Source organism: Triturus cristatus, chromosome 8, assembly GCF_964204655.1.
Source record: "Triturus cristatus chromosome 8, aTriCri1.1, whole genome shotgun sequence".
Taxonomy (NCBI): domain Eukaryota; kingdom Metazoa; phylum Chordata; class Amphibia; order Caudata; family Salamandridae; genus Triturus; species Triturus cristatus.
Window position 1 is genome coordinate 762343494 of NC_140591.1, and position 24476 is coordinate 762367969.

At 43.6% G+C, this 24476-nt stretch overlaps 1 protein-coding gene across 1 annotated transcript in view; it reads right to left on the reverse strand.

Annotated features, from left to right (window-relative positions):
* Positions 1-24476, reverse strand: part of MOSPD2 (motile sperm domain containing 2) — a 544536-nt gene that overhangs the window by 247297 nt on the left and 272763 nt on the right. The window contains exon 10 of the mRNA XM_085622201.1: positions 14760-14872. Within this exon, the coding sequence (XP_085478327.1) occupies positions 14760-14872 (113 nt within the window). The remainder of the gene's footprint in view (positions 1-14759; positions 14873-24476) is intronic.

Sequence of the window (24476 nt, forward strand, 5' to 3'; positions counted from 1 at the left end):
AAACAGGTCAAAACAGTAACTGAGGTGGAGATAGAAAGACAAAGCTGAGAAACAGCAACACAATGCCACATAAGAGTAGGGAGTGGAAGGCATCGCCCTCTTACAGGAAAACAAGGGCAACCATCAAAGAACCAACACCACCGACTGAGTAAGGATGCCAGTAGGTGGTAGGAGGAGAAGAGAAAGAGGAAGAAGAGGAAGAAGAAGGAGGGCTGGCGAAAACTAAGGGCAACAGATAGTGGATTATGGCAATCACACACTGTTCAACTTATGGAAGCTAGAGAAACAAGTAAGAAAACTGACCAACACTTCAAGGAAACTTGAGGAAAGAACTGATATGCCCCACAAAAAATTCATGATATACCCCCACCAAAGAAAGGGGTTAAATGGAACCTCTCCCATAGAAAAAGGGACGCCACAAAGGCAGGAGTGGAGGGAGGAAAGACACAGGAAAGGAAGGGAAACCCAGCCTCTTGTGAAACAAGGATACCAGAAAAGGATCCAAACAAGCAAGGGGACTGGTGTCCCAGGTGAAGAGAATTGAAAGAACAGACAACTGCTACACCACAGGTGCGATGGCAGATAAGTATAAAAATCAACCTCAGGAGGCAATAGCAGCAGCTGTAGGTAGGTAGAACACTGAAAGATAAAACACATACAAGAACACCAGACTGCTGAAGATAAACAGCATCAGGAGCATAATAAAGTAGAAAAGGGCGTACACAAGAAAGCAGTGCCCAGGCGCAATTCAAAATAACACGCCAAAAAGATGCCGATGCCACAAGGGCATTAGGTAGGTGGAGTCTTGAAACCCAGGCAAGGCCAAATAGGAACACAAATATGAGTAGGAGAAAATCCATGTGTACCACAGAGTAAAACAGAACAAAGCGAAGGTCCACACCGAAGAGGGTCGAAGACCGAAAAAACGTTAACCAGGCCAACATTGTGCCTGCATGTAGTACCAGTGCCGCTCATATGGAGGGGGAAGAGAAAATATCAAGTTGAAGTCTGCATAAGGGATACGAAGTGCATAAATAGCTCTCAAAATGCCTGTAAGGCAAACAAAAAAAGTCCCCGAAAAAGGGAAACAAGTATTAAGTGCGTACACACAACAAAGAATACCCGCCACAGAGTAAGTACTCCCACAAGACCACAGAGAAAGATATGTTCCAGGTGGCTGGAAACTAAACCTGTGACTGACAGCATAAATACGAAGAAAAGAACCTGCAGGAAGCAGGACCACCACATTGGGTGTAACCTAGAGGGGAGGAAAGGTATTCCGCCACATGAAGGTGAATAATAGTCAAAATAAGGGGAAACAAACTGTCCCGACAACCCAAGTACAACAACTGAGTTAAGATGCCGTACCTCCATTACTATCTCTGAACAGGCATAAAGCAGAGTCAGCATGCACACCAAAAAGGGAGGCGCCATCAAAAGGCATGTTAATTGAAGTAGTTTGCACAGCTTCCAAAATCCTGGAAGTACATAACCATGCACACCAACAAAGAGGTATGGAAGAGGCCAGAGCCTGACCAACAGAATCGGTGGTATCCATACCACAGCGCATGCTAAGAGTGGCAGCTTGTTGCCCATCTCGTACCAGGGGAACAAGAGCATTCTGGGACTTCTTCTGGACGGGAGAGCAAGAGGTGTTCCAGGGTGTCTCGCAAAGTGTGGGAGAAGTGGTCAAGGACACAAGAGAGTGCAGGGCAGAGCTAGAAGAAGAGAAAATACGCCTACCACAAGAGTCAAATGTCCTGGCCTCTCTTTCTGGAGGTATAGGAGGGAGAAAAATCTATATTTTGGGTGGCTAAAGCGGCCTGAATCACAAAGCTCCTAGTAGAAGAATGTCTAAGGAGACAGCATGGATCCCCCGGGGCCGAGCAATGCCTGTAAAAAGAATGTACAGGCTCAACGTTAGACTGGTCAGGATGTAGAATGCAAATTAAGGGGTCTGTTGACAATTCCACAGAAAGAAGTTGTAAATCCAGTACGACCAAAACTCGATTGAGCAGGTCTCACCACACCGTCTGCAGTACTTTCACAACCATGGTACTCAACAGGAAAAACCAGAGGAAGGGAGTCTGAGATTGTCGGCTCCATTGGCACTGCATCTGATGCCATAACTGAAGCCGGTCGAAGCCAAGAAGGCGGCCCCTCAACATCGGAAGGAGTGTCGATCGGCATCGATGGCACCACTATTGGAGTCAGCAGACAAGAGCCCGACGCCAATATTGGAATCGCAGACCAGAAAAAGGAGCCAAAGTAGGAGCCTCGATGGGCTGTGCACCGGTGTTGCTAAGGTGTCAGACACAGGAGGCCAAACTGAACCCGAGGGAGAACATGCCTGCGGAGTCACAGGCATGTTCTCATGCAGTTCCGTGGGGCCTAAGGGTGCTCCTGAGGGAGGTGACGACCCAAGAATAGAATGAAGATATTGAGACTGGGGGTCTCAACTGGATCAAAGACGCCCCGGCCCCAGGATAGGTGGGGAGATGTGGGCGGACTCATGAGATATTACATGAGCGGGGACCAGCGGTAGGTGACAAAGGAGGGATGCACTGCGACTTCGACCACCAACGCCGAGACTTTTCTACAGACATCGAAGGAAAACGACACCAGCAGGAACAGGTCCTAGAGTGGACATGCAGTTGTCCCGTAGAGCGCATAGGGGACAGATGATGACAAGAAGACTTTGATGACTGTGATGTCCGCGCCGCCGAGGAGCTTCATGCGATATTCCCTGCGTCAACCATGTACCATCTTCGTTAACCCCATCATGAGATTTAGTTTCATGTGTTGAATCCTGAACACTTTTTCCAGTAAAGCCTTCACCCAAAAGGTAAGGGTTTCTTAAGTACTTATAAAGGATGTCTTATATTTGAGAACGACTCCAGAATTAGGAGTCATATACCCACTTGTGGTGTAGTCACCCTCCAAATTAGTAAACAAATTGACATTATACTAGCATTTATGGTCAGCTATTGCTATGGCATTTCAGGGCCATGTATCCCCATGTTCAAGGCCAGCATATACTGCTCCCTACGGAAACTGCAAGCATGTACAACTAGGGTAGATCCGTGAATGGCTCCTAGCTTTTGTGGTTGCCTGGTGTTGATGGCTACTGGGTCACCCATGTGTCTTTCATTTGATGAAAGGGACAATGAACAAACATATATCCTAACCCACAAAAAAAATAACATCTAAATATTCTAATTATCAAAATATACAAATCAGAGAAATGCTTACCTTTTTATGAGTTTAAATTGTTCCAAATTATATCTTAGGGTATAATTTCTCAGTTTTTCTTTCGAATGTTTTGTTTTGCAGCACAAAACTTTTTTTTTCACAATCAACTAGATTTCTTGCTCATAAGTGAATGCTTTCAGAAAGAAGTTTCACGTTTTGTTCTTTGCACTGGGAAAATCCCCTTAAACTGCCACTATCACATCCGCTCTTCTGTCATCCGTTCTGAGCTTTTTGCTCTTACAGGAGTTGCTTTTATATCTGTGCAACTTGCAGCCTCTTTAATGTTTACCAGTAAGCAACAGCGCGCCCTTTCACTTTTCACTAAAGTCGACAATTTCCAGTTCTGGTTCTCAGTATTGTCCTTAATGCCCGTGTTGCAAGAATAAGACTTCCTGCGAGCAGGACGCTACTTTACTAGAACGCATCTCTTCATTTGTGGACTTGTTGCTGAAACATGTTAGGATGCATTTGATCTTTTAAGTGATTATTTAAATATCTCCAAGATTACATCAACCATGAAGATTGCTAAATTAAAGCTCAATTTAAATAAACTCTACATTAATCTTTAACATCTTTCTATTTTCATCACCTTGGCTAACAAAAAGGATAAATCCCTAAGAAAATCTTCAAACAAATTAGAAGCTATTCTATCATGAATGTCTATAGTTTAAAATGTGCAAGAGTCTCCACTGGAACAACTGTGTGTCATTTATTTAACCATTCATTTATACTGGGTGTTTCCTTGCTGATACTTTAGAAACCCAAACACTGAAAAAGATTCATATTAAAGGGCCCAGTAGAGGAAGACCTTCTATTTAACATGTCGGGGATCACTTATATGACCTGATAGCTCAATGTGCACTAGGAGATGCCAACAAGCTAATCCTTGGTGACCTTAACCTGCGCTGGAATGAAACCAACAACCCGCAAATTCAAACGCTATCCAATCTCCTCCACGACAACAATTTAACCCAATACTGCAAGGAGGAGACACACTACAAAGAAGCCACTCTGGATGCCATCATCGCTCAACGAAACGCAATTACAATCAACCACATACTCCCCGTGGACTGGTCGGACCACCACATGATCTTATTCCACATCAACCAACGAACTGTCTCCCAACCGCCTATGCAAGACCCTCCCAAATGGATTAGAAACTTCTCACAGATTCCCATGGTAGTCCTTGAAGAAAGGATAAGCTCGCTTCTTTTCCAAACCAACGACCTCCTCTCCACAACTGAACTCACCGATCGTTACAAAGCAAAGCTAGTGACCATGCTTGACCAGCTAGCTCCCCTAAAACTGAAAAAAAAGCAGAGCCATTCCATCCAGGTCATGGTTCAACTCTGACCTCAATTCTGAAAGGAGAAAACTAAGAGCCAATGAAATAAGCTGGAGGAATAACCCTACCTCCATCCTCCGCGAACAACTCAAAACAGCCCGTAGGAAGTACAACAACCACATAAAAAACAAGAAATCCAGCTTTTTCCGCTCAGCGCTGGACAGCGCAAAAAATAGACCTAAAGAGCTCTATAGCATCATCAGGAAACAAACCTCCAAACCCGTGAACTCCTCTATACAGGCGTCCAAAGAACTGTGCGACAACTTCGCCAACTTTTTCAAGGATAAAATCACTAAGATCGAACTTGCACTCAACGTCATCAATACGCACCCTACAAGAAGCATCACGTCCGGTTCACTCGACTTCTCTCGCTGTACCTCTTCCAATTTCTGGCTCAGCTTCCGCCCCATACAAGAATACGAGATTGTCATGCTGATCTCCACCTTCAAACCATCAGCTCATGTCCTAGACCCCATTCCTCCCCTACTGACCAAAAAACTGAAGTGCGCCCTAGCCCCGCTTTGGTGTACAATCATAAATAGTTCCTTAAAAAATGGAGTCGTTCCAGACTGCCTTAAAATGGGACAAGTCACACCTTTGCTGAAAAAACCCGGCCTTGACACTACGGAGCTGAATAACTTTAGACCTGTTTCGAATCTCCCCCTTCTGTCCAAAACCCTAGAAAGATGCGTTCTCCAACAACTAACCCAACACCTGAACAACATCAACCTACTGGACCCCACCAATCTGGCTTCAGAAAAGGCTGTAGCACAGAAACCGCGATCCTCAACATCATTGATGATATCCACAGATCACTTGACTCTGACAAATGCTGCCTCCTCATACTCCTTGACCTCTCGGCAGCTTTTAACACGGTAGATCACAATCTGCTCCTTAGGGCTCTCCAAGAAAGACCCGGCCTTGGCGAAGTGGTCCTCCAATGGTTCTCCTCCTTCCTGCATAATCGCATTCAAAAAATAAAAATAAAAAACTTCACTTCCGACCTCCACCAAGTCAACAAGGGTGTCCCGCAAGGCTCAGTGCTATCCCCGCAACTCTTTAACATCTACATGGAGCCTCTCTCCAAACTACTCAAAAAAGCCAACGTCCGCTTCCATCTCTACGCTGATGATAATCAGATCTATTTGGAAACTACCTCCCTCAAAGACATTCAAAGACTCAATGACGTACTGAGAGATGTTCAACACTGGCTATCATGCAACCACCTTAAACTAAATCCGGACAAAACTGAGACACTCCTCATCTCGAATAAGGAAGAAAATCCCCAAATTGCCGAATGGCTAAAGGCTGTCGATGCGGTCAAAGGAAATCTCACTCTAGCAGACTGTCAAATCACTAGGCATCACTCTAGACCCGAAACTGAACATGACCAGACACATCAAGAATTCGGCCAAGAGCGCTTTCCTTAACCTCAGACTACTGAACAAATAAAACCCTTCATTCCTCCCATTGATCTCAAACAGGCCACCCAAACTCTGGTACTGTCAAGACTGGACTACAGTCCTATCTAGAATTCCAAAATCGCACCTGGCTCCCCTCAAAACTACGCTGCATGCGGCAGCCAGAATGATCACCGGTATCAAGAAATTCGACCACATTTCTCCTGCACTCAGGGAACTTAAGTGGCTTCCGGTCAAAATGTGGATTAGCCTCAGAACAGCCTGCCTCACACAAAGCACTACACACCGGCAAACCCGAATATCTGGCAAAAAAACTCAAAAAAGCCGGTCAGGCTAGGAATCTCAGAAGCTCAAACTCCATTCTACTCACCCCACCAAAAACTCGAAAACAAAAAACTGCAGATCGGTCCTTCGCCGGTAGCGCTCCAAAAATCTGGAACTCTATTCCCCCCCACATCAGAACCATTCCCTCCTTTGTAAAATTCAAAAGCCAACTCAAAATCTTGTTCCTCAACCGTTCCGTTGGGAGTGAATAGGAGCAATCGGAGCAGCTAGCTGACACCGCGCACTGCTCCAACACCATGGCTCCGAAGGACTCCAAAGACTAAGTCTGTCCTGCACTGTTATTGTGTCACTGTACTATTTTGTGTTGTTGAATCTATGCAATGTTTCCTGCTGTAAAGCGCTCCGATACCCTAGGGTCAGGCCAGCGCTATATAAAACTTCTTAAATAAATAAATATCAGGTCTTGGGATGAGTACAGAAGGCCAATGACTGTCTGGGAACGCTTGTTTAGTGAATTGTCTTGAAAAACAGGTACTCTGGTTCTGCTCATGGATCATGGATGCATGAAATTACTTAAACAGCAAGGAAATTCTTTAATATGTGTTTATTAAAACACTTCAATTGATTTCTTATGGCACCCAAATTGAGACATTTTATCGATTTTCAAACACAGTAAGGTACAAATAATAAAGAAAATAGAACAAATTAGAGTAAGCTCTAAGGAATGAGAGGAGCGGAAGACTTCACAAAGCCAAACAAAATGAATAATTGAGGATCAAATAACTAAACATCAGACAACGCCTGGATCTTTATATTGTAATTTGTAAAGCTATCCATCATATGTATAAATCCCTCAATAAGCTAGACATATTCTCAGGTTTATGAGGGATGTTTCCAAATAGGAGCAATTACAACGTCCTAAGTGTAATGTAGAAATACTTAGTAATATTGCCTCCTAACTACGGGAAGCAGTTAGACTCAGGAAAACCTGTAACTAATATTTGTATTACACATCATGTATTTTACATTGTGTCTTGATTATTCGGATCTTAGCATATCTGTGATTTTATAACTTGTATGGTACATTGTAGGCTGTTTTAACTTTTATGGTTTAATATTTAAAGTCGAATAAAGGTTTTGATGATGATGCCTCCCACCACCTGAAGTTTAACCACGTTTTTCATATTCTGTTGTTTCATACTGAAATACTGTGACATTACCAAATAAAATGCCTTCCCCTTGGTCTTACTGTGAGGGTTCATCAAACCAAAAAGACTTCGCTTTCATAGGGGAGTAACAGAATAGTTTTTGGGAACAGTTCTAAATAGTTTGAGTTGAAAAAAAGGCACATCATTTCCATGTGTCACTATCCTTAAATTCCAGGTTCCTGACCACTGAAGAAAGGTTGGTATAAGGACTAATTTGCAATGGCAAGAAAGAGGACTTTCAGTGCTCATTACCGACACCAACCACCAAAACCAGCATCTTATTGAACTTCACTTTTAGTCAATGGGAATACCACAATTCATTAACAGCCCAATCATCGATTCAATTTCTTGCAGGCTGTCCCCACTCATCTAGAGCTTGACTTGGTGAAATTAAGTTCTGCGTGTTATTCAATTACAAAAATAAAAGCCAAAATGCATGATGAGCCCTGCCAAAGGATAATTCTTGATTAAGGAGGAATGGTATTGACAATGTGGTCCGGGGGACAATATAAGTGAGCAAACTTAAATTATACCTGAAAGACGGCAGGAGGAAGGTTTGCGACATTGAAGTGAAGTCGATCTCCACCAGTGGCTATCATATTTAAATTATTCTAATCCAGATGAAGGCTATTCAAAATGAATACCAACACTGCTTCAGTTCACCTGGCAGGGACAATTTACTAGGAGATAGTCAAAATGGACAATCCTCTTAAACCATTTCAATTCACGGTTTCTTGCCAGCTCTAGAAGGTTAAAACATATGTGTGTTGGGAAACAGAACTGATATTTGATGAAAAGGTAAACAGAGTGTAATTCCTTATTCCTGGAACGTTATTATAGAAACCTACCTCTCTTAATGTAATGGGACTTTCCCCACATTATAATAAATCACCACTTCATGGGCAGATGTTTCAGTTCCTCCAAAATGAACTCTTTCTGCCACCATGTGTGAAAATATATCCAACCACTCCCCTCATGCTAGACAATCACTGCCACCACCAAGTCAAAATCCTATGATCACATCTCGTGTTCCATGAAATTATTGGAGTCACGCTTGCTAGATTTTCTAACCCCCAAAACTAAATTGTGACTTTTTAAGAGAAAAGGAAAACTGGAGGGTTTCTTTCACTCCTCCCAACTTGTAAAGCCTGTGTGGGTGTAAGTCTTATGAGTCAGACAAACCTGTCAGATGACTCACTTGCAGGTGATCCACTCCAAGCCCCCACATTTTTATGTACAAAAGTATAGGTACTTTTTTTATACTTTATTATATAGTATTCTTTTAGAACCAATTTAAAAACTACCATAACAATTAAGTAAAAAAATAGTTATTAGATTGAACATGAGAGACACTGATAATATCCATCACACATCTATACACAATGAATCCAAATTCCTATTTAAGTTTTTCATGTTATTATAGCTATGTTTCTATTGTTATATGATGTGTAGGCCTGCCACATACTGTGCGTCATTGGGCCTGAAGTCAAAGAATTTCCAGAAAGCATTCCACTAGCAACCAGTCCATCTGCCTTGCCGCACACCAAACACTGATGCACTTTAGATCTCTTTACGATACAGTGGTTGATGGAGCAAGAAGCGGCCTCATTCCCAGCTCTTGAGCTTGTTACACAGGATAGATTAACTATATCCTTGTTTTAGTTTCAAGAAACACACAGAAGCCACTACCTATTATAGGTTCTTTGATTCTGCATCAGAGGAACTACACAAGGTCATTTGTGTGTCTCTATTTATCATGCAATGTGAAACGCTGCAGAGAGTGGAAAAAAACAATCCACTGCCTGAGATTATAAGCAACAGAAAAAAGGGTAAATCAACCACGTTTCATTTTATAAGTCTGTACTTTTAGCAAGCTAATGTTAGTTTGTTTTCTGAGCCTGTGCTATCTCATTGACTTGAATGCACCAAATAGGAGTATGGTTACATGCAAGAAAACCTGTGTTTTGTGCAACATTGCCAACAGTATAATACTCATGTCACAACAACTCTAAAATGACCGTAGACCCAGAGATCAGACATCCCATAATTCCCAGTTTATTCATTCATTTCTTTCTTTATTTCGGTGTTGTACACCATAAAAGAACAAGCACATATACATGCAAACAATGCTAAAACAGTTAAGAAAAGCTAAAAGTCAGGATAAAAACAATTTTGAATTAAAAATACATTTGGGATTTAAAACAGTGAGACGGTTATTCACATAGCTTAGTCCATGGTTAAAGTTTAAGAAAATTCATCCAAGCCCACCACATGGAACTTAAAAAACGCGATACCGAATAGACAATAAAAAGTTCTGTATTATATTTTAGGAGCCTGAATGCTTCTTTACAGGGTGTTGTGCCAAGGTTCCTACACAACTGGATAAACCATCTGTGTCTGATTTTGTGGTAACCCTGGCAAAAGAAGAATACATGGAGTTCAGACTCCTCTCCCATGCTACACGCAGGACACCCCAATGTATAACCACTGGGCCATTTGTTGGTGAAGGAACGCAGAGGAAGGCAGCCATGCCGAAACTGCACATACAGTTTCCTGGCTAATGCCGGTCGAATTTCAATTAGGCATGGCTCAATGTTAAACTTAATCTTCACATCCAAACATTTTGATGTAAGAGATCCAGTGGTAGAATCTTCTTGGAGTTTATCGAGTTTGCGCGCCCTATAGCTGGTAGCTAGTTGTTTACGCGGGGTTCTCAAAGAGGCTGTGTCTGGATTTTCCCATAAATCATCTCTGCCAATAGAAAAAAGGTTTTCCCTAATATAAGCGAACCATGACAGCTTACCTATGCCGGGGAGTCTCAAGATTTCTTAGAGCTCAGATCTATATTCAGCCAATTCCGGCGTCAGCCAGAGGCGCAGCCAAAAAAGTAAAGGTCTGCAGCTAATTTCCTCTGCGATAAGTCTCACCCCAAGATCCATACGCAGTGGGACCAGAGGGGAGCTCACCGGTAAGCCGAATAGCTGCCTAAGAAAGTTGTTCTCCGTTTTAACATAGGGCTAAGGTTCAGCCCCATATAAGACAGCACTCCTAAGCTGAGTTTTATAAATCTCCATGACACGGCTTACCGGCTTGTGAAACGACTTTCTATAAAACTTGGCCAGACCACCTGCAGTCTGAGTCAGTTTAAGATTAGTCTTGGCTATTTGAGGCCCCCAGGCCATATTTTCAGTAAGTGTAAGGCCCAGGTAGTCAAATGTAGATACCCGCTCAAGAGGGGTGCCATTCATGCATGGGTTAGGGCGGGTTGATCTATTGGGGTTGAAGACCATAAATTTAGTTTTTCAGATGTTGATCTGTAACCCCCTAGACCTGTAGAACTCACAAAATCTGTCTAAAATTCTCTGAATTCCCATAGGAGATTTGGAGAGGAGTAAAGTATCGTCAGCAAACATCATGGCCGGAATTTGCTTGTGCGCTAGTTTGGGGACATCTATATCCTTGAGTTATCTCAGCGCACTTACCCCTCCATTGATGTAAATGCAGAACAGGGTAGGGGCGAGCACACATCCCTGTCTTACCCCCCCCGTTAATGGGGATTGGCGGCGTGAGATCCCCATTTTTCCCATACCAGATTTGGGCATAATTGCCAGTATGTAACCTTCTCAGGGAGTTGCAACATGCTCATATGGGTCAGAATGATCTGTGCTAGGAAGTCACTGATTAGAGTGAGGTAAAGACTTGGTGCACAAGGACCATCGTTCTAGGCACAGTTTTCTCTGCTTTTGGTAATAACCTGATGGAGTTTAAATCCTAAACCCTAAAAGCACGTGGGGAATACAAACACCAACAAACAAAATGCAAAAAGATAAGCACAGAAAATTACTTTACATCAAGTCATCTTATGCATCAATGTCCCCTCAAGCAGTTCTTAGGTAGCCACTGAAGGTCTCTAAGGAGTTACTGCAGAGCTTTCCAAACTCTGTGTCGCGACACAGTACTGTGTCCTCTGCCATGTGTGGGTGTGTCGCGCGACGACACGCTGTCTATTCAGTGTTAGTGACAGTTCACAGAGAAAGGAGAGGGAGACCTTTAGGCCAGCGTATGCACGCGGCCTCGGTCCCTTTGCCTCACGCAGCGCATGTGGAGTTGATCCGCAGAGTAAAGTTGGCGCCGGCTTGATCCAGGCATAAGCGGTAACTTCAGCCAAATATGTGCTTTTGCTGAGCAAATTGCACACAGACAGCCACACTATCACGTCAACACACGCCTCTTTACAGCTAGGCAATGGAATACGCACCCACCACTAGACAGAAGCCTAACAGCGATGAGAGCATTGATCGAAGACTGCCGTTCTCTGATCGTGGCAGGTTGTAAAATAGCGCCATGTTTGGGAAGACGGTGATGAGCGGCAGGCTAGCGGTAATAATGGAGTATCACCTCAGATTAACAAAGCAGCGAGAAACACTATAAATCACAGATCCAAGTGTAGCTTATTTCAGTAGTTTTATCCAATGAAAAATATTTGAAATGTATGTGTGCAAGGGATTAAAATGAGATTAACAATCAAAAAGGCACCGCTATAAAGTTAATTTTGTTCAAAATTAAGTGTAGTGGTTTTAACTTTCCAGCCTGTTGCTGACACACGGCCCGTGGGTGGGTTGCAGGTCATAGCCCTAACAGAGCCTAAGTTGTGTTTTGTATGTTTTTTAGTGCTATGAAAGGAGAAGACTGTAAATAAAAGATAACATCAAATGGATTTTAGGTATGAGTTGTCAATAAGTGCAAAGTAAGTGAGAGATGTAGCGGGAACAAGTGGCTTTTCAGCTTTGCCCTAATCTGTTTTTTGGAAGGGCATTCAAGAGGCCTGGACCAGTGACTAAGATCTTCTGTCCTTTCTATTTTTGGGTGTGGTCCTTTTTAGTTTGTTGGTTTGGTCAGTGTGTCGCAGAAAGGATGTTGGTAGTATTTGAATGTTCTCTGGATGTTCCTACGAATGAAGATTTCTCGGCCTTTGAAAGTCAAAAGAGAGTTTTTAGAAAGTAATCCCAGCCTGCACATCGAGCCAGAGAAGGCCTCAGAGTTTCGCGCTGGTTCTTTTGCAAGTTCAGAACGAGGTGTACTACAGTGTTCCGCGCTATCTGTGATCTTGTTACTCGGTCTCCCATTTGGCCAGTGTACATTGCATTACTGAAGGGCACGCACAAATGTATTAGTGCATGCACTACCATGGTCGTTGTTTTTCCAGGGGAACGGGTGGATGGCGTTCAACAGAAATATTTTTTATGAACTTCATTTGGTAGAATGTACCTTTAACCACCTCTGTGTTTGGGCATAGAGACCGAAGCCAGGCTCCTCCCACATTACTCCGAGATTACATCTGCTGTGACGGGGATGATGTCTACGAAGAATAAAGGGGGTATATTATATTTATGGTGTTGAATAGGCGAGACAGGCCTAGGTTAAAGATTTCTATTTTTGATCCATGTGCTATCTGGGTGCATCCATGTTTCTATAACTTAGCAGTGCTTTCCAAACATTCCGCAGCCAGATGCAATATGTAAAAAATAAGTCAAAGACAGAATGTGAAGGCCATATTATGATTGCTCATCTTTATTTACACATCGCTTAACATTCTAGTAGTATTGGTTATGTGCAATAGAAGCTTTGCCTGCACGCCTCTGCGTTACTGTCATTACTCCTGCAAGACTGCCCCTCGTCCACTCCTAGCAGGGATACCCCTCCTGTCAGAATCTTCCTCTCCTGCCCATCTCTCTGGCCCACCCCTGTCTATAATGAGACCTGGATCTCTGACCCAGTCTCCTGTCACTGCCCGTCAGTCCCTCCTGTCTTCAAATCCCTGACCCCACTCCTGTCACTGCCCCTGTTAGTCAGCTTCCTCCTGTCAGCCACATTCCTGAACCCTCATGTCAGTCAGTCTATTTTTAAAAATATTAATGAAAGGTTTTTGTGAGATTTGTTGTGTCCCCATACGTTTTGTTATTTACAATTTTTATGACACGTATGTACTTGTCCTTATCTCTTATATGCAGTTGTTTTAACCGCCTGTTTGCTAGTAAAACGGAATTACTGTGTCGCAAAATGATGCATGTCTAAAACGTGTGTCACCACACGAAAAGTTCGGAAAGCACTGAGTTACTGGTTGGGCAGGGGTGAGGGTAGTTTTTGTGAGGGCATTATATCATGTACTGAGCTCTACAAATTGTTCTCGATCGTCGTTCATGGTTGTTGTCTGGCTTCTACAGAACACTCGGATGAAAGCACTGGTTTAATCTGCTTTCAGATATGCTGTTGGAGCAGAGACCTAGGTCTCCCTTCGCCATCCTTAGTAGAAAAAGGCCACCAAATGACAAAGTCTCAAACTAAACTTTACCTGTGATCCGAACTGTTGGTGTAAACCAGTTTTCTAGTTAACTCCTTGAGCTGCAAGAAGAACGGCAAAAGGTTGTCTGACAGAGACCAGTGGTTTGGTTGGTCAAATGTTTCACCCACTAGATGAGTGAGGAATATTTTAACCAGAATTAGGTATATTTATTTAACTAATTTAAGCTGAGCCTTGATCATTCGGAGGCTTCAAGGTGCAGTTTTCCACTGACCATAACAAAGTTTTAACAACTCAAGCAGAGTATATATTAAAAGGACATCAGCCATGGCAAAAAGGAGAACAGATGGATTGAAAAAAGTATCGCGGGTAACAAGGCGAGTGGAGAGGGGGGGGGGGCTATACATTAGATCAGAATATAGACCTTGATAATGATGACTCTGGGTTTGTCAAGAGACACAAGAATGGTATCCAACTAAAAATAAAGAGATAAAATTGGACAATATAATCGTTGTATTGTGATTGAGTGACCTGTACTGAGCTTTGTTCAATAAAGAGAATAAAAAAAAAAAAAAGGAGAACAGATGAATGGTCAGTTAGGTGAGAGCATCGTTGTGAATGCTTCTTAAAGTATAGTCTTTAAGATGGATGTCATGGTTTCATAAATCTTGATATGAAGTTTAATGATTACATATTTCCAATCAATTTCAAAGTCTTTACAAGTAAAACAAATAGGAAATCATGCTTCTCTAAGGTAGTAGGAGATGTGTAGTGTAAAAATCATGATAAATTGTAAAACAGATCAGAGTAAAATACTTTACATATAAATGCAGTATACTTGGGAACATTCAGTATAAAATGTCTCAACAAAACATATGTACATATCTCTGCATTCTACAGAGTAAATTACTAATAGGATGAACACTTTCAAGTTAGTACTATGTTACCTGACATGCAGCAGAGAGCCTTTGAATATGGTCAATGCTTTCTTGGAATGTTTCGCTTTTGAGTCTGCTTTTTCACACTCTTCATGCTTCGAAACTTCATCTGTACAATTGACCTATTTGAAAAGATAGAGCGATACATCAATAGGAGAAAAGGAAACAAAAGTATAATTACTTCAATCTTTCAAATTTCCTCCATTGTATTGTGTATGAAAATAGGAAATCATCTACAAGCTTATGTTTAACTTTTATTTTAATTTAGGATTATGCAGTTGCTTTCGTTAAAAGAACGGCAACACGTTAGTTCATTTTAATAACACATTTTATTTTCTTCCAAACAGATCTACACACTGGATAAAAAAAAGAATGGGAATTAAATAAAAAAGAAAGTATTTGGAAATAAAAGACGTGAAAATAAAAACCGAGTATAGTGGATCAATAATATCAGTTGAAAACAAAATATGTATTTTATGCCTTGTGCAATGGTATTAAAGCAGCACACATGGTTATGGAATTTTGTAGATCGAAGGTTCCCCATGACCAGAGGGGCTTCATGAAATAATTCCTAAACGCGTTATAATTATTATAAAAAATTAACTGAGCTGCTGTGCATTTAAATGAAGTATACAAAAGGGATGCGTGCAATGCTTGAATTATCAGACAGTCGTACTCTGGCTGCATTCAAGTCCAATGTTTTTCTGCACAACATGCCACCTCGGTTTGAACACAGCTATATGCATATTAGTCTCGACTCTGCTTCAATGGGAACAGTTCAGCCCGAAATGTGAGGCCAAGTCCTCCCTGAACCAGAAACCCAAGTTCGGTTTCGCCATGATTGGGGCTCATCAGCCAGGTGCAGCTTAGTTCAATTGGCAATGACAACCTAGTGCATTTGAGGATTCAGCCTACAAGGACTCAATTTGTGGGGAAATAATTATTACATAGAAATTACTGGCACTGCCTCTAATCGCATAACTGAGAGTCCTCGGATACAGTTTTCTGGAAGTGTTATTGAACTTGAGTCCAGCAGCAGAGACAGAACTTCAAAACTAGTACCGGAATGCAAAGTTAAAGCAAGCAGTGTAAGCCTGAGCGGAGGGAAGAACTACACAGTCTGCGCTACTCCGCAAACTTGGTGAGACTCCAGGATTACCTAAGAAGTCCTACCTCCTGCTGCGTGGAAGGTTACTCTCTGCTGTGTGAGGCTGACAAGAGGGAAGAAACTACACAGCCCAGATTACACTGCGACATGTGTGAGACTCCAGCGTCACTTAAGGTGCCTGGTCGTGACCGGGCTGGGCAACCCCGCCTCAGTGATGTATTTTTTTTTTTTTGCAATAAGTTACACCCTCAACTGGGATTCCATGGCCAAAAAGAAAGAACCTGCACTGAGCAGTAACGGTCATAACACAGGCCCCCGCAGCCCCTGCGGTGCGGGGGGGCCCAAGCTCCAGGGGACCCCTCGCCACTGCACTCTGGCCGGAGAACTCCTGATTGAACCCGGAGGGGGCCCCCCCACGTACCATGCAGGGAGGCCCCCTCAATTTTCGTTACGCCGGTGAGCAGTAAGAACCACCCTTTAACGTGTTTCATTGCTTCTTTTCCAACAAATGCATGGGGAATTAGTCATGAGATTCCCAGGGGTGAAGAAAGGCTAGGTGTGACAAGGACATCAGTAGCTGGGACTGCGCACAGCGTACTGCATACTGATTTATCGTCTGAATTAATAACACTCGAGTTGGATGCTATGGCCATGCCAGGAGAACTTGGGGATTATCAGAAGGTGGGGTGTCCTCTATGTTCATTTGATATCTCTAAGATGACCCTAGGACTAAAACTGACATGAAAGTTACTGAGCTAGCGGCATCTCCTCCAGTCCAGAAAAAAGGGGGTCTTTGGACTTTGTGCATGAAACTCAATCTTGACTCCATAATTCCATCTCTTCTGGAATGAACAGTGAGGAGTCGAAGAGGTTACACGGGACTGTAAACTTCTGAGAGCTCATCTTGCCAGACTGGAAGACTTGCTGACCTTGTTTTTTGATTTAGTAGTGGAAAGGTTGAAATCTTTGGGGGATCGATTTATGGCCAACATCAGTGTTCAGGAGCCTAATAGTAAGGTGTCCACTTATACATGCCTCAATTGGATATGCAATGAACCAACTGCTGGCAAGGAGGGCCTTTGTGACAGTGTAACTCTTAGATTATAAGCCTGTGACATGAGTGATTCTGCCCCTCTGAATAGGGTGTCTAAACTAACTGTTCTTCAGAAATCCCCAGTTCGTTCTCCTGATACAGCGAGTTCTCATTGCCACCTGAAACTGCCTCCAGAAGCTATTCTGTGTGTCCTTGTGCTCACTGTGGTTCCTTCATTTGGCCAAAAGAAGTCTGAAGCCTGCAATGGACTCAGCCGACCCCATAGCACGATGAAATTATAATAGTGTGCAGGGTCTCATGGATTGGGAATGGATGGCAACAGTGACTGTGAGGTGTTACATTTTAGGTGTCTCAATGTTCTAGGTTTCCTGCTAAGGAGGCTCAACTCACGGCTTCTGCCATACAGCTTGATTAAGCCAGTATCTTTTTTTGTTTAGCATCCTTCTCAAAGTCAGTCATTTGAGGTCCTTGTTCCAAGTCATGTAACTTTGGCAAATTCTTTTTTTATACAATATATCGCTTGCAAACTTAACCCGCTATTGACTGACATAATGTTAGCAACTATGCTATGTTTCCAAGTGTCACTTTTCAAAGCACCCATAATGGCACATCTGGCCTTAGCCAATTCAACTGCCTTTTAGTTTTTCACCTGCATTTTCAGAAGACGCTTTTATTAGGACTGTCCTGGCTACTATTATTGATATACAGGCTGCAAGGGAGATTTCCTTTATGAACTTTACCAGCATCCTCTACAGTTACTTGTTGTGTTTAATTAGCTTTGTGGAATATTGGTGGGGTAAGTGACAAGTTAAAAAATACTGAGTGGGTTAGTATTAGCAGTGGGTATGATTTGATTTGCTTTCAGCAAACGCAGGCTGCCGCCATCTCAACTGATTACATCAACGGCGTTATCGCTTCATACTCCAGCTAAGCCTTTCAACTCAGGGAGAGCAAAGGTGGGACTGCTCACTAACATTTGAGGGGGGGAAACGAAATATATCTATTTATTTTATTTTTTTCTTTAACTCTCTGAACTTCCAGCTTTTTTTGATTCTGGGAAAGTCAAATGATCTCCTGTTGATTCGTTTCTACAACAATAACTTTGATGCAACTAACCTTGAGATTATATCATCACTGACTAAGGCCCATTTGTCCTCTTTAGATAGTCATCATTTGGAAGTTCCCATCATTTGGGCAGGCGAGTTCACATCCACTTATGTCATTCTCTACCTGCTACATCCTATGGTTGCGGTGAAGTTTTGACACACTTTACTTACTCCCAATAATGGAGATGCTCCAAATGTATTATTTGCTAAATATAATTTGATGTTTACTTATGGCATGGTTACTTATTAGGTTGCGCAAAAGCCAACTTTCACTGGCTGGGGCTGTCACAGTGTTATTGCCTATATTTTGTACTCCGCTTATCTAACCAATAGCATTTCTAATTCTATGATGCATGAAAATTCTTTCAACGATCACAATTCCCTTTCAATCTCTCCATGCTGGGGCTATAAAATGTGTTTCCTCCACCTCATTGACTGTGGATAAAGAGAAAGGGATCCAACCGAACTAGAGACTGGTGAATAAGACTACTTTGCTAACTGTAGTTATATATGTAGCACTATTGGCCGAGACAGAGTTAGGGCCTGATTTAGATCTTGGCTGGCAGGTTACTACGTCACAACGGTGACTGAAATCCCGTTGGGTGAAATATAAATTCCATTATATCCTATGAGATTTTTTTTTTGGCAGATGGCATATTTGTCACTGTTGTGAAGAAGTAACCCGTCCACAAAGATCTAAATCAGGCCCAAGTCCGTCTCAGCTAATAGTTCTATCCTGATGTCTTGTTTGGATTGTAATGCAGGAAACCAGGTCACTGTCTGCTCTTACAGACCTTTTTGTAGAACATTTAAGGATGTTAGGGCTGTTCCTTCACAGTATGCTAGGGACATGACTGCTGCACACCAGCACAAACTCATCTAAAAACAGCTCTCAAACACAGAAAAAATGGAAATTAGAGAGGATACTTGGGAGTCGCGGCCAACAGCCAGTGCTACGATTGGTAGTAGAGCTTTGTGACAGATTATGTTTTTTTTTAGGTACTCAACTGATGTAGCGCCTGATCTAGTGATTCAAACTGATAAGTGGGGGGCCTACTTTACAAAGGTGTACTATAGTTTTAGCTCTGCCAAGTAGATTAGTTGGGGGTGTGCTAACTCAGCTTATATAGCCTCAAATCTGGACTTTAAGTTTAATGAGATATAGCCAGCTATTTGTTGGTGCTTTCTAGGTAAGGCATCTGGCTTTAATAGGTATAAGGTTGAAATATTTAAAGATAATTTGCCCCTGTGAATACTGCTTGTGACAAATGTACTGAAAAGTGCATCAAAGGGAAGTCCACCACAGTAATGGTCACACCTGGTTGATGTCCCCATTTTAAAGAAGGGAGACAAAGGTGACCACCATTCGCCCCACTTTCCTCTTTGACAATTGAAAGCATTGGTGGGGAAATTCTTTCAATCGTCTGGACTCCTGGTTCGAAGAAAATAAAAGTAATTCCGACCTATATGGTTTTCAGGCCGGCTTTGGCACTATCAGCAATGTTTTAATGGACAAGTTAATTACCTTTGAAAACACCTTATCTGGTAGAGAGTATCTGACCGCAGATTTTTTTAGCTGAGCTAGTTCACCCTGGCGTTCAAAGAGCCTGTCAGGTACTGAACAACCAGGAAAATGTCCTAGTTCTCCTGCTAGCTACAGGGTCCACGACTCCACCCAGCTTACAATACCGATAGGCGATGGTATTGTCCATGAACACTTGAACCAGCCCTTCTTTGATAAACAGTAGGAAGCCTTCCACTGCCAGACAGATCGCTCTCAGCTCCACAAATTGATATGAAGCTGGAACTCCACCGGATATCAGAGTCCACTGACCCCCACCTCTCCCAGATTGCCACTTCAACACAAAAGTGATATATCTGTCACCACTGTGATGTCCTGGTGGGGAAGAGAGAGGGGTCAGCCGCTGACCCAATTGTGGATCATAAACTACTATTGCACATCTTCTGATATCTGAACTAGGTCGGAGAGATTCTCTTGATGCTGCATCCGCTGGAACTTCAGGTCTCACTGCAGAGCCCGCATATGCCAGTGGACATGTTTTACTAGTAGGATACAAGAGGCCATGAAGCCCAGAAGCCTCAGAGTCGGTCTCACCGAAATCCAGGAGAGAGACTGAAACATCAATACCATAACCTCAATAGCCCAGACTCATCTTTCCGGAGGATAGACCCGAAACTGCACTGTGTCCAGAATGGCTCCAATCACAGACAGCATCTGAGAGCGAGTCAGTGGGCATTGGCATGTTGATGGAAAACACCAGCGTCGGCCTTGGGGGAGCCCACCTTCAACAGTCAGTCGTTGGGGTAGGGGGAGACTGGAACCCCTGACCGCTGAAGATGTGCTGCAATCCATCCACTTGATAAATACCAGAGGGACACTCATGAGCTCAAAAGGGGGCACAGCAAATTGAAAGTGCTCATGGCCCACTGTGAACTGGGACATGAAAATAGGCATCGTGCAAGTCCAACGTCACCATCCAGACTCTGGAATCAAGGGCTGATAGAACCTGAGCGAACCTGAGCATTTTGAACTTCTCTCAAGCAAAAGTAATTGATAAGACGCAAGTCTAAGATGAGGTAGATTCCTCTGTGTACCAGAAAATAGCTGGAAAAATCAGCCACTACCTATCTCTGGCATGGGCACCCTCTCTTGATAGCCTGCACTTCCTGGCGGAGTAAAATAACATTGTCCTCGGTCACCTATTTTAGGGATGGTGGAAAGGATTTGGGGTGTCCATGAATTATAGGGCATACCTCTTCCACACTACCTGGAGCACTCGCCACTCCTACGTGATGCTGGACAATTAGGACGTGATATCTGATCCTCCCCCCCCCCCCCCCCCCCCCCCCACAGGATGGTGTATGCCGGTAGGAGGGCACACTAAAGAGGCTTGGAGGCTGTGGGGGCCAGGTGGACTGGGAAGCTTGCTGAACATGGATTTGGTGTCCTCCTTGGGCTTCGCAGTCCCTTCCCTGAAATGACTGGGAAGGCTGTTGTACAGAGTAGGGCTACTGTGGAAGTCCAAAATTGCCTCTGCTGTGGCAGGAATTAAAGGCCTGTTGTTGCAGCTGGGTCAAAAGGGAGAGGACCCAGGATTGGGCAGCACCCTGCTCTCGCGATAGCACTCAATGGGCAGGACCCATCGAAGGGAATGTCAATCATGGATAACTGACATCACCCAAGAATCCAGCGGACTGTTACCAAGCATGGTAGTGAAGCAACACTGTACAGGCTATGGCCTTACCAAGAAAGTACAGGGTGGCCAGTTCACACCGTATGGCAAACTTAACTGCATTTGTGCCACCCATTAAGGATGCCTCCGCCCATCTGAGGCGGTTTGGGAAGCAGCTGCATGCCTAAATTCCACCACACATGGGAACAGCAGCCAAAGAGGCATGCAGTGTTCACCTACAGCAAAGCAAGACATGTATAAGAAAAGATGTGCTTCCCAAAGATATTCAGCTATTTGGACTCCCTATTCGGTAGTGTGGTAGGAAACGCGCACGGGATGATTTTGGCCTTGGATGCCTGGACCACCCGGCTCTCTAAGGAAGTGAACTGGGAAAGGCAGACTTGATCTCCTGGGGCAGGACAATGTGCATGGTTTAGCCCAGAACCAGAGGATGGTGTCTGTGAGGGATTCATTAAAAGGCAGCACTGGTTCTGGGGAGCCTGCCCCTGCCTGAATCATCCCGGTCAAGGTGTTTGACTTGACCTCGACAGCGGGGAGCTGAAGGTAAAGGACCTTCGCAGCACTACACATCACTGTGGTGAATGGGTTCCTCCGAGGCCTAGCCCACAGGGGACGACATGCAAGTGTTTGGCGGAGTTTCAAGGCCCCTACCACCTCCCAGCTCCTCATACCACTATTGGTCATCAGCAGGGTCCTCCTCCAAAGGACCATACACCACCTCCCATCGCATTCTTGGGGGCCATAGGGCGACTTCAGTGAAGGGAAAGCCAAACATTGATAGGGATGGGAAAAGCAGCCCAAGGTGCTGCTGGTTCGATGTCTGGAATGACTATGGGTTTGTCGTCAAATGGTGATATGGCAGGTGCCAGACGGGATAGAGCTTCGGTAAGTGATGCTACACTGGGCAGCGTTGTCCTGAATCCTACCTAGCCAGGATATTTTTCAGCTCTGTGGGGGGCCTGAAGGTGCACCAGGGGGAGTAAGGGCCCCAACGATGGCATGCATGGCATTGTAGAATTCAAGTTACTGGGCTGGCGTAAACCAGGCACAGGGAAACTCTGGGTAGCCCGGGTGGACCCTGATGCCAGCTGCACAAGTGGAGTGCAGGAGCGGGGTCTAGAAGCATGAGGTTGAACGGTTGAAGCCTAAGAGCACTTTGACGACTTCTTTTGTGCTTATTAGACTTACCCAACTTGAACAAGGTAGTCTTGGAGCTCGACAATTACCATCTGTGGGAGCGAATCCTAAGTCTGCCTCAAGAGCGACTACGGGAACTGCCTGGAGCCTTCTTCTGCTGCGCTGCCAGGAGCTTCAGTGCCCTCTCAAGTATCGCCTTCAGATGCATGGACTTGCACTCGGCCCAGGCTTTGGGGTAGTGCCCCAACCCAAGGCACCAGAGACAAACAAGTTGGGGATGGGACTTCGATATCTGATGGTGACAATGCCTCCAAGACTTGAAACCAGAGGGTTCTGCAGTGGACATGTCCCTAGCAAACTGGGAGCAAGCTCAATAAAATACAATTCCTACAAAAAGCCAAAAAAAGTTGCCCGAAAAGTAGCCAAGGTAGCTCTCCAGATCCGCACTGTTGGCGTGGAAAGAAAGGAACTGATATCAGTGCACCAGGATGACACTTATGCAGCAACCGCGACATCATTTTCAATGTGGACAGTCTCAACGCAGGGCCTATCGACGCAACCTACTCACAGAGGTACTAATCAAGATTTTCTGGATCCAGTCCAACGTCTGGTTGATATTCTAAGGTAAGGAATCTGCAGTTAGAAGTCTATCAGATTTATACCTTCTAGTAAACTAAATACACTATAGGTAAGCCGGGTATTTCATTTTGCTTTTATTCAACTGAGCTCAGCTTTAGATCTTGCAAATTGATTAAAGCTTTGGAGTATTATTAACCAAATGGGGGTAGACAAACCTATTGTGGACTTCTTAAGACAACTAAACTTGAAGGTCACTGCCTGCGTTCGATATGGCTGCAAAAGTGAGACCACACAGCCTTTAGGGCTAGAGGGGGAGTCGGACGGGGCTGTGTAATTGCACCATTCCTCTAACACTTTACATCAATCAATGGATTGGAGAAGCATTTGCTAGATCTAGGTTGTGACCTCACCCATGTAGGACCACAATAGATTACAGTGCTGCTAGTTGCGAATGACGCTGTTCTGCTGGCTAGGTCTCCTGTCAGTCTGCACAAACTATAGGATAGGTTAACCTCTTAGGGCGCAGCTGAATCGAACTATTAATGAGAGCAATGCCCATAATTTAGTGCTTGGTTCTGCTGGCACCAAGTTGAGTGCATGAAAAGGTAACACCTTTAGAGATGGGGCAACTTCATCCATTGTCTGGTCAACTCCTTCCTCTGCTTTCACAGTGTGTGCATTCTGAACAAAAAAAAGGGTATGTTCCTGTCACAACATTCCACCTCACTTACCCAATGCAATAGCAACAGTGATACACTGAAAAAGGAGATGAATACACTTAGCTGGAAATTAAAACTCATGTGCTTTGGAAATAAATGTTCAATGCCGACCTTCTTGCTGTACACTAACCCATTGTAAGGGTAATAAAGGGACATTCAATTCTGATTCACATAAAGTATAAAAACGGCTACAACAATGATATTTGCATTGGTAAAGGAGGCCATTACTAGTTCCATCAGTAGGGTAAATACATGGTTGTTTTTATTTCATTATACAATGATGCTATGTTACCAGTCCTGAACAATACAGGAACCATGGTGGACTGGACCCCAGCAGCATTGGCCAGTTTGAGAGATGTCAGGTTTATAAGTTAATTGACCCAAGTCCTGTGTTTTACCGCTGCGCCCGGGGACAGAAAATACCCAGTTCTTGGGAGAGCTCATAAGTAAGAGCCAACAGTGTTTCGCGGTCTAGGAGTCAGAATATAACATACTGATTTTGAGGTCATAGATGCCAATATTGGACCTGCTATAGCAGATCTGAGAATGTGATTGGCCTTCTTAAAGACATTGCTTCTGTTCATCATTGGCACAATTGTGATATTGAAGATGGTGCTTCTTCCGAGACTGTTGAATTATTTTGCTAGTCTACCTGTAGCACTGCCCAAAGGCTTTTTAAAAACCTAGATTCAATTGTGCAGGACCTGATATGGAAGTTCAAAAATAATTGGCTGGCACTTAGCACTACAAGACTCTCACTTGGAGAGAGTGGCCTGGGCAGGCCAGAATAAGCATTATATTATTTAGG